The sequence below is a fragment of the Dasypus novemcinctus genome, chromosome 28 (genome assembly GCF_030445035.2).
Source record: "Dasypus novemcinctus isolate mDasNov1 chromosome 28, mDasNov1.1.hap2, whole genome shotgun sequence".
Classification (NCBI taxonomy): Eukaryota; Metazoa; Chordata; class Mammalia; order Cingulata; family Dasypodidae; genus Dasypus; species Dasypus novemcinctus.
Window position 1 is genome coordinate 36,192,747 of NC_080700.1, and position 17,516 is coordinate 36,210,262.

Below are 17,516 nucleotides of genomic sequence, written 5' to 3' on the forward strand. Positions count from 1 at the left end.
CAAGGGAGAGCATGGAGTTGCCTGGCTGGTTCAATAAAGTTCATCGAGCGTCGGGTCGGGCTGCAGGTTGCACGTGGATTTAACACGAGCGACCTGTGAGCTGTGGGGGACAGAGAAGAATATCGTGAGATTAACCGCCAACTCTGTTTTTCTGTTCCACTTTCAATGTTTGTTCTTGGGTTGAGTATCTGAAGTTTCTGGATCAGCTTTCAGAGAAAATGAAATTGGACCAGATGGCAGCCGAGCTCGGCTTTGACATGCGTCTGGATGTGGCTTTAGCGCGCGCGGAGCAGCTGGTCCGCCTTGAGAGCAGCGTGGTCATCGAAAACAAGTCTATCGCCTACAGTCTGCAGAGAAAGGTAGGGGAGCCGGGACTCACTAATGCGGAGAAGGGGGACTCTCTGAGAAACCCACACACTGAAAAATAATTCACTCCACCCTACATGCCAGTGTGGTGAGAAAACATACTGTGGAACTGTATATTTAGACTTTGAGTCTCCATTTCAAGTCAGAAAGGTTGGTAAGTACACCGTTTAAGATTATGATTGAGTGACAAATATAAACCCCAGTAAGAATGATTTAACAGGTAAAAAATATTTTTTCGCACATAAAATTCTGGAGCTTGCCTGTGTAGGGCTGGTGCCTCCTTACGCCTCAGGGAAGCAGGTACATCTCAGATCATTAATTTCTCATCCTTAAGGCGGTCCTTATCCTCATGGGTCAAGACAGTGCCTAGAATTACTCTACCTGTGTTAACAGGTGGAAGGATGGCAAAGAAAGGGATGACCAAGAGGGAGCGAGAGGCCCCGTGTGAGGTGTCTTTTCAAGGAGGCTTCCGGAAGTTTCTATGTGATCTTGCACCAGAATATGCTCTGGATGGTCAAACCTACCTGCAAGGGAGGCTCGAAAATGTGGTCTTTATTTGGGATAGCCACTTGCTTGGCTGAAAACAAGAATCACTGTTTCTGGGATAAGAGGAGAACAGGGGAACTTCTAGCAGTCTGTCTTTATAAACTCGACGGCACCAGAAAGTGGAGATCAGAGAAGAGTTTTCTTGTCACTCAAAGGGGAGTTGGGAACAGTTTAGATGCCATAAGTGAATGACTGGATGAAAAGACGTAATTGTTACTTATGTGATTATTGACATTGGGGAAAGAAATGGGAAAGCACAAATGTGTTCTTATGAGTCCTTAGGAAAATTCTCTGGTTGAATTGCAGTGCAAAAGAGGTGTGATGCATTGCATCTGGGTTCCCAGTTGGGCTCCCCCAAACAGTGTGACCCCGGACAAACTAATACTGCTCTGTCTCTGTTCCCACATGTTTAACAACACGGGGTTGTTAGTGATTAATAAATCACATTTCTGAACCCTTGGCCTCATAGAAAGTGTACAGTTCGGGTTCAGCTGGTCCTTACTCACTACATCCTCAGGAATATTTTTTGAAAGAGAGCAGACAGATCCTGCTACCATAAGAAATATTTCAATCGGTCTCTAATTCTTCTCAAAGTTCTCCTCAGATCATTGATTTTCTTTCCCACTGTGTGACACCATTCCTTCTTAGGCATTCGCAATGATTAAAATTACTGGCGTGGGAGTAGGTGGAGCGCCCGCTTTGCCAGCACGAGGTCCCGGGTTCAATCCCCAGTACCTCCTAAAAATAAATACATAATTGATTTTGTAAAATGACTGGGGTATACTACCTGCCAGTGTAAATGTCCAGTAGAGTGGAATTTGACATGGAGAAGCTCAAGGAGGGAGCTTAGATCAAGAAGCCGAAAGCTTGTTCCTTGTTACTAAGTGGTCCATGGCCTCGATGGCTGTCACTGGCCAGATACTCAAGCCCGAGTGAGTCCTTCCTACTTTCTAACACTTTTCCTGTGTGGAGGATATAATGAGGGGGAAATGACATGCTCTTCTACTCTAAGCCTCGGTCATTCTACACAATTCTGATCCCAGCGTCGCTAACAGATGAAGTTTTCTGTACTTAATATTCTACTCACTAATTTTGTCACATGAAGCCCAGCACGATTATTTCTGCTCCACCACCAGAGTCTATAATCTTTTTCTGAAGACCACGATCATTTCCTTCATCAAGTTTGATTGCCAAGGAAAAGTGATGGTTGGGGACCACCTTCTCTGCTTGGTTTGAGGGTCTCATAGACCAGGCATAGAAGACACCATGAACCAAAGAGTTCTCGAAGTCCCTTCTACTTCTAAGATTTTTTTTCTCTTTGATGTACCAGGGTCAGAGATTGTAACAGGGACCTCGTATGTGGGAAACTGGTGCTCACTGAGCTACATCAGCTCCCCTGAGTTGGTTTTTCCATTTGTTTGCTTGTTCTTTGTTTGTTTGTTTTTTTTAGCAGGTACCAGGAACCAAATCTGGGACCTCCTGTGTGGGAAGCAGGCGCTCAACCACTTGAGCCACATTTGCTCCCCTACGTCTAAGATTTTATCATATAAACAAAGCTTTTTAAAATATCTCCTTGGTATATCTAGCTTTGAGAATATATCTGTTCCCGTGTTTGGCACCCATTCTAAATGTTGGAAATTAGTTGGTCTAGGTTTGCAGTGTGAATTTACACCCTGTCTTCTTTCAGAAGAGACAAGTGAGGGGTAGTTTTCATGGGGTATTAGAGAGGAATTTGTCTCATTGTCTTATTATATTCTGCCCTTGATAAGCCCATTTGAGTACTTTTTAGAGTAATTTCACATTTTTATTCTGATGCACATAATGTTGGAGAGAAGCCTACTCCTTTGCACATTTTCTGTGCCTCTTTTGTCCCATACTTTGTAGCTAGGAAATTAATCCTTGGAAAAAAAAAGATGAATAAAAAAATCCAATCAGGGAAAGGAATCCAATCACCTTTTTTGATGATGGACAAATTAGTCTTATTGAAATGTAGATAAAGATCAACATTATCTGCGTAATTCATTTATATTTCCTGAATGCTCAATTATTATTATTATGTTTTAAAAAATCCATCTTTCTGTCAAACCAGCTAAAGATTCAGAAAGAAAGGCTGGAGAGCAGAGAGCTGCACATGAGTCTCCTCCGCCAGAAGATAGTCCAGCTGGAGGAGGAGAAGCAGGCGCGCTCGGTCTTGGCCATGGAGAGGGACGAGGCCAGTCTCACCATCAGAAAGCTGCAGAAGAAAGTGGAGAGGTTGCAGAAGGAGCTGAGCACGTGTCGAGACTTGAACACAGAGCTCAAAGCCAAACTGGCTGACACCAATGAGCTGAAGGCAAGTGCTCGGCTTCCTTTCTTTGCTGCTTTGTGCTAGTTACTGCGGACGTTTGTGCAAATGAGTAACAGCTTCACACTGTACACACGAGCACAAAAGGGAAGGGGTGAAAAGTTTTTGAGGGTTGGGGGAGGAAATGCAGAAATTACACCAGCCAATTGTATCCATTGAGTGAAAAGAAGATGTGCCGCTGTGCGAAAAGCCAATGAAAGAGGGAGAATGTGAAGATGCTAAGGCTTGCGTGGGCATCTGCCCCATAGGCAGGGGTTTGGGAGGAAATGAGAACGTGGGCACCCCAGGGTGCTAAGAAGAGCCAGGCAGACAGCAGTGCTATGCAGTGTCCTGTGGGATGCATTCGGGCAAGGCCAGTGAGCTGGGTCAGCAGGCCTGGGAGATACAGTGCCTGGGGTCCACCCGTTCAGCTTCTAATGAAGACAGAGAAGGAAGGAATGAGGACTTAAAAGAATTTGCCCTAAGTGTTTCAAAAGTCATCTATGTGTACCACTGGGCAATAATATGTAGCTTTTTATTATATTTTACATTATATTAACTGAACCTATCATCCCTGGCAGATAGGCAGATCATGAATATAATGGACAATAGCATCCTGGCTCTTTGGAGACCAGCACTCCAAAATGGATTTTTGGAATGTTTCTGAATCTGCGAACATACTAGCTGCAAAGGAGTCAAGGCAGCCCTCGCACATGTGTAGTGGGGACAATCATTTAGAAATGATTTCCCACTGTATTCTCCCTTCTGCATCACTGTTTTTTTTTTCTCTCCGTGAAGCCCTTTTGCCATCAAGACAGGGACATGAAGTTGAGATTTAGTTCCTAAAAGAAGGGGAGGGCAGGGTGGCTCAGGAGAGGTCTTTGAATACGAAGGAAGGGGCAATGGAAGGAAAGCAACTGAAGGAGGGTAGGGGGTGGGGGAGAACTAGTGCAGGTGAGTATCCTTCGGCCCCCACTTTGCAGGTGGGCAGTGGGTGGGGATAGAAGCCTTGAGGTCAGCCTGTAGCTGCTCCCACCTGGGTGGAAGGACGGCAGGAGGGCCCCAGATGGCACTCTGATTCCCTGGAGGCTAGTGCAGGAAGTGCAAGGAGCTAAGGGGTCTGTGACCTGCAGCAGAGGCTCTGGGCCAGGTGGCCCAAGCTGTGCTGCAATGGCAGTTCTGACCAAGCTTTGAGTTAGCCAAGGCCAGTGCCTGGGCCGTGACCTTGAGGAGTGAACCCTCCAGAGTGCAACAGGCAGATCGTAGACACAGGAAGGATTCAAGGGCAGCCGGAAGACAAGAAACACCTCTCTCTAACACCCAAGGATTCTCCTCCAGCCCCAGACACGTCTCAGGAAAGAAGGGAGAGAAGAATCCCTCAACGATTAGGCAATGCATGAAAGAAGACAAGTTTTAAACTGGAAGAAAGATGGCTAGTGACAAAGTACCATCTGCTTTAGCAGTTGGTGTGATGGTGTTGGGGAGCTGGCTTTTGACTTCCAAAAGTCTCCAGGGCTTCTCCAGAAGTGGAAGTGGCTGGGCCTGGCATTAACTGTTCCTGACGCATCCCCCCTGGCTTCCTTGCTTATGGGGCTACGAGAGCACTGCTTTGCCAGGGACAATAAAAGGTCCCCCCCATACTTCCAAACAAGGTGGAAAGAAAAAGCTAAAGACATGGAACCCCATAGTAAGGCAGCTAAGAGAGCCAAAGAGGAAAAGGAACTTCACTATAGAGCCAAGATGTAGTGGAGGCCTTTGAAAAAGCAGCAAAATGTTGAGCTCCAGAGAGCAAGAGAAAGAATTCACAGGCATTACTGGATGCTGTTGAAGAATTCCCTTTACCACGGGGAGGTGGTTGTATGTTGATGGGGCATAGCTAAGTAGCTGGTGCACGGTTTTTCTTGAATACAGATTGGAAAATGAAATAGTCTCCTGTATCTTTCCAGTAAGTCTTTTGCCAATGTCATGGTATTTGGCACAACTTTGTGCCTGATCAAGGAGCTCTTTAAATTCTCTTAGGAAGGGAAAACATAATATTACTAAGGAAAGCTGCAGTGTATCATAGTGCTTTGAAATCTTGGGTAGAAACATGGATGATGGGGAGGCACAGAAGGTGTTTTCTTTTTTTCTTCCAAATGAAGGTAGTGAGTTTGGATAAGAGGAGATATTGGATGCAATATTGGTTGACCGAAGAGATGGTGTATGAAACAGGACTCAATCCTGACAGGTTTAGGATATCAGAACAATAGGTTCCTGGTGAGAGACGGTGTGTATCTCACAAGGAGCAGTATGTTTGGAGAAGCATTTACCCATATGACCAAGTGAGTTTTACAGTATACTTAAAGTTTTTTTTCTTATATTTTAAATAACCTTTTTTGTCTTTTTTTTTTTTTTGCTTGTAATATGTGGATGTTCACTAAAGGGTATCTACTGCTGAGGTCCTTTCAATCATCAGATTGATGAAACAATGTGTTCTGTGGATGTCAGCCTCTTTCTGGACTACCTCGGTGCTTGTTCAATGGTCTCACATACAAACTGCGAGGCCATGGTTTCAGGGAGGGAAACCGTGTGTGGGCTCAACCACATGAATTTCCCTTCACCAGCTCTGACCTGGGAACCTCTGCTGCTGAGCCTTTCAAAAGCAGAGACCAACACTGAGCTCTCAGTGGAGAGCGTAGAGATCTGTTTGCACTGGCGTAGGCCCATATTCTGGATATGGGTTTGCCTTCCCTGCCTGTAATGCTTCTGCCAGCACCAGCGTTTATGGAGTCACAGCATGCTATTTCACCAGCACAGTGATTGGCACACCGTCGTTTTGATCGAGGAGCTCATTTTGCAACAAAAGACGTGCACATAGTTTGCCTCTCAATTTTATTAGTTAATATGGGCTCATTCTTATGGAATTCAATGATTTCACCATAAAGCCCATCATCCAGAAGCAAACAGCTTAAATGAATGGCCTGCTAACATCTCAGTTTTGACACCAGATGGGAAGCAATACTCTGAAACTATGGAGCTCCATTTTAAAGAATGCAGTACATACTTTGAGGTGGTGCTACTCCCAAAGCCAGAGCACATGGGACTGAAAATCAAGGGAGAGAAGTAGGAGTGGGTCCTCTTGCTATTTCACCTGATAACCTACTTACAGAATCCTCATGACCTGAGCTTGGCTGGTTTGGAGGTCTTGGTTTCCAAGGTAGGACTGGTTCTACCAGAAGATGCAACAATGTGTTCGTTTAAGTCTTAGGAGAACGTTACGGAAAGTTAGCTGTGGTGTTGGGAGCTGTATGTACCCCAGAAAAACGTGTTCCTAAACTTAATCCAGCTCAACCTCAACCCTTGTACGTAGGACCTTTGGATGAGGTTTCTTCAGGTAAGGCGTGGCCCAGCCCCACCATCAGGATGGGGTGGAGAGAGAGAAAGCCACGGAAGCAAGCTGAGCTTCAACAGAACCCAGAAGAGAATGGAAAGGCCAGGGGAGGCTTTCATGTGCATTACCATGTGACAGAGAAACCAAGGACCAAGGGTTATTGGCAGCCAGCCCCAGAATACCACAATCTTGGGGAAGAAAGCATCGTCTTGATGATGTCTTGATTTGGACTTTCTCCTGGCCAGCAATTGGCAGTCCATCAGCTGCAATATCAAACAAAAGCACAGAGAGGAACAAAACAGCAGCCACTACTGGGCCAAATGCAACCGAAAAACCTGGGTAACACAGGTTTTCATGAGGCAGACAAGTTATCCACCCTCTTTCTTCAAAGTTCTCTTACTTACAAAATAAAAAGGCTAAGCTACTAAATTATCCCTAAAGTCTCTTCAGGCTCCACTTCTTAACTGATTTTCTGCTGAGCCGATCTTGGTGGTTTGAAGCCATATGTATACCCTGGAAAAAGATATTCTTAAATTCTAATCCATTCCTGTGTGTTTAAGTCCATTGCAAGTTGGAGCTTTAGATGGTAACTTCAGTTAAGGTGTGGCCCATTTCAGTCAGGATGGATCTTAATCTATTATTGGAGTCCTTTATAAGCAAAAGGGAATTCAGACAAAGAGAGAGAGAGAAACCCATAGAGGGAGCAGCCAGAAGCTGAACATCAGTGGAACCTGGGAGAGATGGGAGAGGCCAGGAGTTGCCAACATGTGCCTTGCCATATGACAAGCTAAGGAATCACCGGCAGCCAGCCCCAGGATGCCACAGTCTTTGGGAAGAAAGCATTGTTTTGATGATGCATTGATTTGGATTTCTATCTCAGCCTCAAAACCATGAGCTAAAAATCCCCACTGTTGAACCCATTCCATTTCACGGTATTTGCTTGAGCAGCCAAGAACTGTAAACATTAGCTATGTTAGTTTTCCTTGACAGCAGTCTCCAGATTTTTCTGGTTGTGCATTCCATTTTGCAGACCACGGATCTAGGGAACAAGAATCTCTCCATTCCACCAGGCCCATATCAAAGCTGATCTTTGATAGTGCTCCCACTTTAACCCCATTAAATCCCTCCATTTAGGATGGGGTTAGGGAATGGAGGTCTCCTTCATGTTTTTTCAGTGTTGCCTTCCAATTTTCACCTGGCTGCAGTAACTTCCTGGTGTAGCCTGGAAACAGTACCTGAAGAACCCTGTATTTTTCCTGTTATGTCACCTTCCCCATGCCTTGGGAGGCTCCATGACTTCCTGATGTAAGGCCAAAATGGTTCCCCAAATCGGTGATAAATAGTTGGGTACCAATGTATAGTTCAGGACTGGGAAATAAAGCGAGCTTGGATTTTCAAAACAAGAAAGTAAATTTGGTCTTGTAAGGGACACAGAGAAAAGGATTATGCTTCCTTGCCAGCAAGTGCCGATGGAAGAGTCTAACTTCTGCAAAGAAATCTGTCTGAAATAGCACTGTGGATTTCCATAGACCAAGCTGTGCAGAACTCCACAAAGGCAGAGGATGAGAGGATGCTGACACATCTTCTGGCTAACTGTTAAAGATAACCAAGTGGGCGTAATGTTGGAGAGGTCTAATGCATACTAATTTCCCAGAAGGATATGCTTTCCTAATAAGACTGCCAGTGTGCTCCAGAAAGGACATATGGTAGCGATGGAGGATGTGATCTGAACTGCCTGGCTTCCTATCCCACTTCCCTCAGTTGCATGCTTGGGACACTTGAGTCGGACCAACAAGCCTACCCCTGCTCGTGTGATGGGATTATTCCTGTCCCTGGGAGACCTGTAGAAGCCTAATTTAGAAATTCAGCATTTACTCACTCTTGCTGTCCAGTTGTAGAATCTGCATTACTTCCAAGATGGAGCCCCCTTCTCCACAAGGGAGTCCCTTCTGATTCTTTTAACTGTATCTATGTCTTTGTAATCTTGGAGACACTTGCTTTCTTGAAGCCTGGGGACATTTGGGTTGTTTCCAATTTGGGGCTATTACGAAAAATACACATTTTTGTATGCATGTCTATGTTTTTTTGCAAAACCATGGTTGACCCTTGACTCTTTGGTTATATAAATCCTCCCCTTTAAGAATCCATGTATTAAATGTTTCCCTGAATTCTAGCCCAAGAAAAAGTAGATCTTTACAAATAAACTAGTAAATTTTACTTTAGCATGCAATTATGAGTATTGCAGCATTCCCTTTATGAAAGGAAAAATATTTTTCACAGATGCCCCTCCCCACGCTTAGTTAAAATAATTTAAAAAATATTGCTATGTACGTATAAACTTAAAATACAGTAGAAATTTCTTATTATATTTTGCCAGTATAAAATCCAAACCAATGTAGAAATCAGAACAAAGCATAAAAATCAAATTATTAAAATTAGCAAAATTATTAAAATTATTATTAAAATAATAATTAAAATTATTAAATAATTAAATAATTAAAATAAAAATATTAGCAAATTATTAAAATTCAGTATGATAGATTATCTTGTTTTACTAAAATTGCCACGAACAAGAATATGTGGTACCAACTGCTTGTGGTGTGGGTTCATTTGAGTTTGGTTTGTCTACACTTTATGTCACCTCAGGATGTAGTAATTCTTCTACTGTGTGCTTCATTTACTACTGCAGAGCCTTTCTTCGTACAGCACGCCATGACATAGTTTGGCTTTCACTTGACATGGACATGTTATTTATGCATTAACTTTACTCTTTTCTCATTAACCTAGGACAATTTAAGTAATGCTTCTGGTTGGCACAAACTTAGTTTTATCCACAAATACAAAGGAGGCACTGAAGCCGTGTGGTACAATTCCAGAGAATCCAGAAAATGCTTTGTGTAATTCATATAAAGCCATTTGGCTCATGGCCTGCTTCAGTAATGATTAGGTTCAGCTGAATATATTGTAACACTCATCAAAACAGTGGCTTAAACAGGAGAGAAGTTCTTTCTTTCTCACTGAAAAATTAATATGAAAGTGGATACCCATAGTCAGTATGATTGCTTCATAGTCATCAGTAGAAGTGGATAATCTGTGGTAGGTATGACAGCTCCATGGTCATCAGTGGAAGTGGACAAGCCATAGTTGACATGACAACTTCATAGTCATCAGTGGACATGGACATCCTGTGGTTAATATAACAGGTCCATAGTTGGTCTTCAATGGAAGTGGATATTCTTTGGTTGGTATGAGAGTTCTGTGGTCATCAGTGGAAGTGGATATCCTATGGGTGGTACTACAGGTCCATGGTCATTGGTGGAAGTGGACATCTGGTTGGTATGACAACTCCAAGGTCTCAGTGGAAGTGGATATTCTGTGATTGGTATGACAGCTCCTTGGTCATTAGTGGAAGTGGGCATCCCATGGTTGGTATGACAGGTCCATGGTCATTGATGGAAGTTGATATCACATGGTTGACTGTGACAGTTCCATAGTCATCAGCAGCACTGGCTCCTTCTACCTTTCTGCTCTATTGTCCTAGCAATAGCTTTCATCCTCAAGGCCAGTTCTTAGTTCAAGATGGTTGCTGGGCTCCAGTCTTATTCTGTCACCAGGCAGGAGGAAGAGGGGAAGGACCCTCTCCATGTAGCTTGGAAAGGAAGAATACACATATTCTGGAGAGCTACCACCTATTAGCCCACATGACCCAACCTCGGTAGGAAGTTGTGGCCAAAAATCAGTAGTCAGCCAACCAAAAACCTAGTAGAAAGCCACTGTCATCTTCATTGCAGTCTCTTAAGGAAACACCAAAAGGGGAAAATATTCTCCAACCACCAGCCAGCTTCTCCCCTGGTCTCTAATTTTTCTATCTCCCACACAAAGCAGCCCATCCCCTGCTCGATGAAGGAGACCCATTGGCCCTCTCGAATTGTTTTGATTCTTCCCACTTCTGAACGTGTGCATCAAGCAGAGCTGAGAGTTGACTCAGTAATAGAGAACTTTCTGGGGTGGGAATTGGGGGAGGACTGGAGATGTGCCAAGCTGTGCAGGTTAATACCTTTCTTCTATTTATGCTACACTTTACCTGTAGTTAAGTCTTTGTGGCCCTCTTCAAGGAGGGTCTGGGTAATCAGAGATGCCCCCACTCTGTTGCCCACTTTCTCTTCATCCTGTGGGCTCCCAAAGACCTTCCTTCAGTGTAGCTTCCTGAATGGGAGAATCGAGAACACATCTGATTTTAAATCTCATCACCTTCCCTTTCAGGGTCTTTGATCCTCATGGCATGAGAGAGAACTTATGAACATTCTTTCCCACCAGAGGACAACCCTAGCCATTGGGTTCGCTTCAAGTAAGGCAAGCTCAGAGCCACACCATCCTTGCTGGGTCTGGGGGCACATGGATCTTTCTTGTGTCCAGTTCTTCCACTGGAGGACAAGAAGGGGACACAGTGTCCAGGTGGACTCAGGGCTGAGTCAGGGGTGTTAGGAAGACTAACAACCCAATTTTGCCCCTGCCTACCCCCAGGAACCTTGTGTGTTGGGTCTGCACTGCTGGCTCCTTGGAGGCATGGCTGGGAGTACCATTACCTGGTCTTGCTCCCTGCCAGCAGGAATTCAGGTGGTCCTCAGGATGGTGACAAAGTCCCATACTCTTCTCATTAGAACTTGATTCATGCATTTCTGGCTCTTCATGCTGGGTAGATAGCCAACCGTGCATGTTTTTCTGATCAGAACAGAAAGGGTGAACATATCTCCTTTTCTGTTAATAGAAAGGTTTGAATTCAACACACAAATCCCAGCAATGCCCCACTTTGCCGCATGTTCTCTCTGCAGCAGTGAGCCAGTTTGCTCACAGAAGGAGAGTCTCGGTAACTTTGTTTAAAAATTGGTATTTATTTCACCCTTCTGATGTCCCCAACTTGTGAGACGATTTATAGTCTACAGAATCTTAGAGCTACATAGTCCTATATTTAAAAATGAATATACATATGTATTAAAAAATTTTTACTCACAGCATGCATGAACCACCTCTCCAGCTTTTTATTTTGAAAAACTTTCAATCTATGGTCCATTTGCAGGAATAGTGTAACTCTACTCTTCACATAGATTGTTACCATTTAACTGATTACAATATTTTGCTGATGTGAGACAGAGAGAGAGAAAGAGAGAAAGAAGGAGAGAAAGAAAGAGGGAGGGAGGAAGGGAGGGGGGAGAGAAAGAAAGAGGGAGAGAAAGAGGAAAAGAGAGGGGAAGATGAGGGAGGTATTTTTGCTGTACCATTTGAGAGGAATTTGCAGCCACCCTGACCATTCACCCCTGAATACTCTGGCATGTTTCTCTAAAAAAAAAGGGAATTTTACAATGACCTTGTACCTAAGCCCACATGATCACAATGCAATGATCACATTCAGGGTTTGACATTGAGACAACAAGGTGCTGGCTTCTAATAGAGAGTCCTTTTTCAAATGTGACACCTGAATGGTTCCTGAGGTCAGCCCCTGTAGCTCTGCAGTAGTGGATGCCGATTCACTCACCCCATTTCCCCCAGCTCTTGACCCCTTATTTCCTGCATCTTTCCCAAGCTGCAGCAGTGGTTCTTAAGCTTCTGGCCAGCAAGCCCCAACACAGCTGCTGGTGTCCCTGGAGATTTTACCTCTCCTTGATGGAACCCGTTCAAAAGGTTTGATCTTGTCCCCCCAGGTCTGCCATCGACCACCCCTCTGTCTGGAGGGCACAAAATTTCTTAAGAGGGTGTGATGTTCAGGTGGGTAAAAACTAGTTTCCAGATTATGACTTCCGCAGGTTTTTTTTTTTTTAAGATTTATTTATTTATTTATTTCTCTCCCCTTCCCACGCCTCCCCCCAGTTGTCTGCTCTCTGTGTCCATTCTCTGTGTGTTCTTCTGTGTCCACTTGTATTTTTGTCAGCGGCACCGGGAATCTGTGCCTCTTTTTGTTGTGTCATCTTGTTGTGTCAGCTCTCCGTGTGTGCAGCACCATTCCAGGGCAGGCTGCACTTTCTTTGGTGCTGGGCGGTTCTCCTTACAGGGTGCACTTCTTGCGCATGGGGCTCCCCTACGTGGGGGACACCCCTGCGTGGCACGGCACTCCTTGTGCACATCAGCACTGCACGTGGGCCAGCTCCACATGGGTCAAGGAGGCCTGGGGTTTGAACCTTGGACCTCCCATGTGGTAGGCGGACGCCCTAACCATTGGGCCAAGTCTGCTTCCCCTTTCGCAGGTATTTGACTCAGGCTTCCCCCATTTAGCGAAGTCGCGCAATGTCATGTACATTTGATTTCCCACCTGGACGTCTGTGTCCCAAGCCCTCACTTCTCCTCCATGTTATGGCACAATTGCCATCTTAGCAAAGGGTCTACCCTTCCTCTGACCTTCTCCTGAGTTTATATCAGGTCCACCTGAATTCCTTGCACCGTATTTCTGATACTCAGATCATCCCCATGAAAGGCACTTGCTAAGCTTGAGGCTGGGCAGAGGTTTTCGATGTCGCCTCCACGGCAACCCAGATAATGCGCAACCACTTCCAAACTCTTAATAAATAACCAGTGACCAAGGAACCAAATGGTAACTGTTCGCGTTACTCTCTTCTCCCGATCACAGCCACAATGAAAACAAATAGGGATTTCATTCATTGGGAGCAGCAGCACGTCTTCAATCTTTTCTCATCTGCCTTTCTCTCTCATTACATTAGGTCACACTTCTACTAGGTCACACGTCTGTCTTCTCCCATCCCATCTTTCTTCAAAAAACCATTTCCTGCAGCCCTGTTAGCCAAGCCTTTACTTTCTCCCACATCTCCCTCTGCAATTTATTCTACCGATTGGTTTCATCTCTCTGGAATTCTTCAGTCCTGACATCCTCTTGCACGGATTCTTCTCTAGGAACCATGGTCTGAATGGGACACGCCAGAAAACATCCTTCTCAGGAGGGAGGGAACTGGAGGGAAGGGAGAGCACTGCAAACACCTGTGCTTTGGTGTCTTTGTTATTACTTTCACACTTCATTTTGCCATGATTGTCAACAAAATTAAAACAGACTTTTTTTTCCCTTAAGGAAGATGCTGCTAGATGTTGTCCAAATTGTTAGGAAGCTCAGATTCAATTCAGGCTTTTCTGGTCTCTCTCTTTTTTTTTAGATTTATTTATTTATTTCTCTCCCCTTCCCCCCCTGCCCCGGTTGTCTGTTTTCTGGGTCTATTTGCTGCATCTTCTTCTTTGTTCGCTTCTGTTGTTGCCAGTGGCATGGGAATCTGTGTTTTTTTTTTGTTGCGTCATCTTGTTGTGTCAGCTCTCCGTGTGTGTGGCACCATTCCTGGGCAGGCTGCACTTTCTTTCACGCTGGGTGGCTCTCCTTACGGAGCGCACTCCTTGCGCGTGGGGCTTCCCTACGCGGGGGACACCCCTGCGTGGCATGGCACTTCTTGCGCGCGTCAGCACTGTGCATGGGCCAGTTCCGCAGGGGTCAAGGAGGCCCGGGGTTTGAACCGCGGACCTCCCATGTGGTAGACGGATGCCCTAACCACTGGGCCAAGTCCACTTCCCTTTTCTGGTCTCTCTTCATCTGTTCTTGCCATGTTTTTACTTATTACAGTAATTTATTTTGATGCCTTTTAAAGGGCTTCTTTGTAAAATGCAGCTTCTTTTAAATTACAGCTTTGTCAAGCTATAATTCACATACCATAAAATTCACCCCTTTAAAAGGTGCAATTCAGTGGTTTTAGTGTGTTCATAGAGTTGTGCAACCGTGACTACTATTTAATTTCAGATATTTTTATCACCCTGCAAGGAAATCCTGTACCCATTAGGAGTCACTTCCCATTACCCCACCTCCACCCAGCCCTTAGCAACCCTAATCTTCTTTTTGCCTCCGTGGATTCATCTATTCTGGATATTTCATATACATGGAATTATGCAATATTTGGTCTTTGTGTCTGGCTTATTTCACCGTTAAACAACACGGATGTTTTCTCAAAGTCCAAGTTGTAGCATAGATCAGCCTTTCCTTATTTTTTATTGATGAATTATAACCCCCTGTGTGGCGACACCACATTTTGTCTATCCATTCCTCCACTGATGGTTTCCACCTTTCGGCTATCGTGAACGATACTTCTTTGAACATTTTTATGCAGGCTTTTGTGTGGACCTAAGTTTTCAATTCCTTTCAGTAGGTACCTCGGAGTGGAATTGCCAGGCCATTTGTTTAACATTTGTAACTCTAGGTTTAACACTTTGAAAACTGCCAAACTTATTCCCAAAGTGGCTGCAGCGTTTTACATTCCTACCAGTAGAGAAGGAGGCTTCCCATTTCCCCACAGCCTCACCTGCACTTGTTGTTATCTTTCTCTTTGACATTAGCCATCTTCGTGGGTGTGAATGGTAGCTCATGCCTATTAATTTTTTTTAGCTTTTGATTTATTTTTAAAAAAGTTTTAGATTCTATGAATGATACATCAAAAATACAGGGGGAGGGGAGAGCAGATGTGGCTCAAGCTGTCGAGCACCTGCTTCCCACAGGGGAGGCCCTGGGTTGGGTTCCTGGTGCCTCCTGAAAAAAAAAAAAAAAAAGCAAACAACAAGCAAACAAACAAAAAACTATCTCAGGGGAGCCAATGTGGCTCAGTGGTTGAGTGCTGGCTTCCCAGGTTCAACTCCTGGCCCGGGTACCTCAAAAAAAAAAAATATATATATATATGTATCTGTATAGGGGGATTTGCATATACCCCACCCCCTCCATACTTTCCCACAATAACAACAGTTGTCGTTAGTGTGGTACACTTGTTACAATTGAGGACCACATATTAAAGCATGGCTACTAACCGTGGTCTATAGTTCACATTATAGTTTATGCTTTGCACCACACAATTTTATAGGTTTTGACAAAATGTATAATGGCCTGTATCTGTCATTGCAATGCCATGCAGGACAATTCCAGTGTCCCCAAAATGCCCCATGTTCCACCTATTCTTCCCTCTTCCTCCCCTCAGAACCTCTGGTGGCCACTGCCTTTACATCACGATAAGAGTTCTTCTATTGCTAGAATAATAATTGGTCTACTTTAGTCCATAGTTGCAATCACCCCTTATGTGTGTTCATTCCTCATTCTTGAGGATTTTGGGGTGCTGATGCCCACTCTGTTTCTGATTGAGAGTCATCTCTATTAGTTTTTGCTTTTTCCTTTTTTTTGTCATTTCTTTTCCCTATTAATTTTTAATAATTTTTTTCTTTCAATTTTGCATCTAAATAGGCAAAACAACCTCAAATCCTTTTTGTCAGCAGATCCAGTATAATCTTAAATAATACGCCAGTAAATAAAAGGGGCCTCACACTGTGGAAAACTCTGGAATTTGGCTTTAAGCTCCTGGGATGCCTCTTCTCCCTTCTCCCTCCACTTCTCCCCCTTGCTTGCTGTGGAACGCCGTTGCCATCTCCCAGCTCCTGAACTCACTGGTGGAGGAGCAGAGACAGGAAAGACCCACTGAGACCCTGCTTCTGAAAACTTGGAGCTCTGGATTTTCCTCACAGCTGTAGGTGGGGCTCCTTTCTGGTGCACCAGTAGAAAGGGAGACACACAACTCTTCCTCAGCTTCCTGCTCCAGGGACCACGTGTTGGGGAGGGGAGAGAAAGCAAGTCCCTTTTGCTAGTGGAGTGTGTATGCAGCAGCACACTCCATTGTCTCCAATCCTGGAACCATGCTCATTGCACTTTATCTCATTGACTTGCCAAATAACGTTACGCCATTAAGCTGTTTGTAAAAAGCCTTAGAACACGCTCGTCCAGCGCACATGCTTAGCGAAGTCTTTGTAACTGTTTGGGACGAGTCCCGCTCTTTATTTATAAAAAGAAGGTATTAAGTGAATCCCATTGACTCCTGATTTGTCTTGTTTATAGCAATGTTCCTAAATAAACTCAATATAAATTACTAGCACTTTTCTTGCCTTCTTAGATTAAAACTTTGGAACAGACCAAGGCCATTGAAGACCTAAATAAATCCAGAGACAAACTGGAGAAGATGAAGGAGAAAGCTGAGAAAAAGCTTATGTCCGTCAAGTCAGAACTGGATACGACGGAACACGAGGCCAAGGAGGATAAGGAGAGGGCCAGGAACATGCTAGAAGTTGTAACCAGAGAAATGAAGACCCTGAAGAAGTCTCTGGAAGAAGCAGAAAAGAGAGAAAAGCAGGTGAGCATCAAGGCGGTGGTGAAATCTTGTTTGGGAAGTGACAGGACCATTGGAAGTGGGATAATTATTGATACAGCTCTTCAAATATGGTTTGCAAAGTTTCCTCTGCCACACTGAAATGGCCATTGTGATTTGCCCTGCTAGGAAAAACAGTCTGCATTTTTCATGGCAAGAATTGTAGGGAAGAAAAAGACATTCTTATCAAAGCAGTGTAGACCCCGTGAAACCCTAAATTTTGGTTGTGGTGAAGCTTGCATCATCCCAGATCTTCTACCATGAAGCAAGGCTGCAGCCTGGGGAGGGGAGCCTTATCTCAGGCTGTGATCTGTGGTAGGAAACAGTGGCACACAGACTTGATGGCAGACCAAGTGCAAACATAATGCATAAAAAGTATTCATTCGCTCGCTGGTTGCAAGTTGGAGTGCTTTATCTGGCCAGTACATAGCAGGTCAAGTGCATAAAGAAGCGCGTACCGGGCAGCCTGACCCCCATTATTTCTGGCTTCCATCTCATATTATTTCTGAAACACAAAATGGCATGGGTAGACCCTGAACTTGGGATCTTTTTTCTCCTTGGCTGCCTCTGCTTTGGCTCATGTGTCAGGCACACTTGGGGAAAGCCAGACTGTAAGAGTGGGAGTTTTCAGAAAGGAAACCTCTCAGGAATGAAGAGCTCTGACCATACTTGAGAGGGGAGGAAGTGGGGGGAGTTG

At 44.4% G+C, this 17,516-nt stretch overlaps 1 protein-coding gene across 1 annotated transcript in view; it reads left to right on the top strand.

Moving 5' to 3' along the window:
- CCDC170 (coiled-coil domain containing 170) overlaps window positions 1-17,516 on the top strand; it is a 90,152-nt gene that overhangs the window by 68,486 nt on the left and 4,150 nt on the right. The window contains exons 8-10 of the mRNA XM_004460380.5: window positions 186-359; window positions 3,002-3,244; window positions 16,568-16,804. Of these exons, the coding sequence (XP_004460437.2) occupies window positions 186-359; window positions 3,002-3,244; window positions 16,568-16,804 (654 nt within the window). The remainder of the gene's footprint in view (window positions 1-185; window positions 360-3,001; window positions 3,245-16,567; window positions 16,805-17,516) is intronic.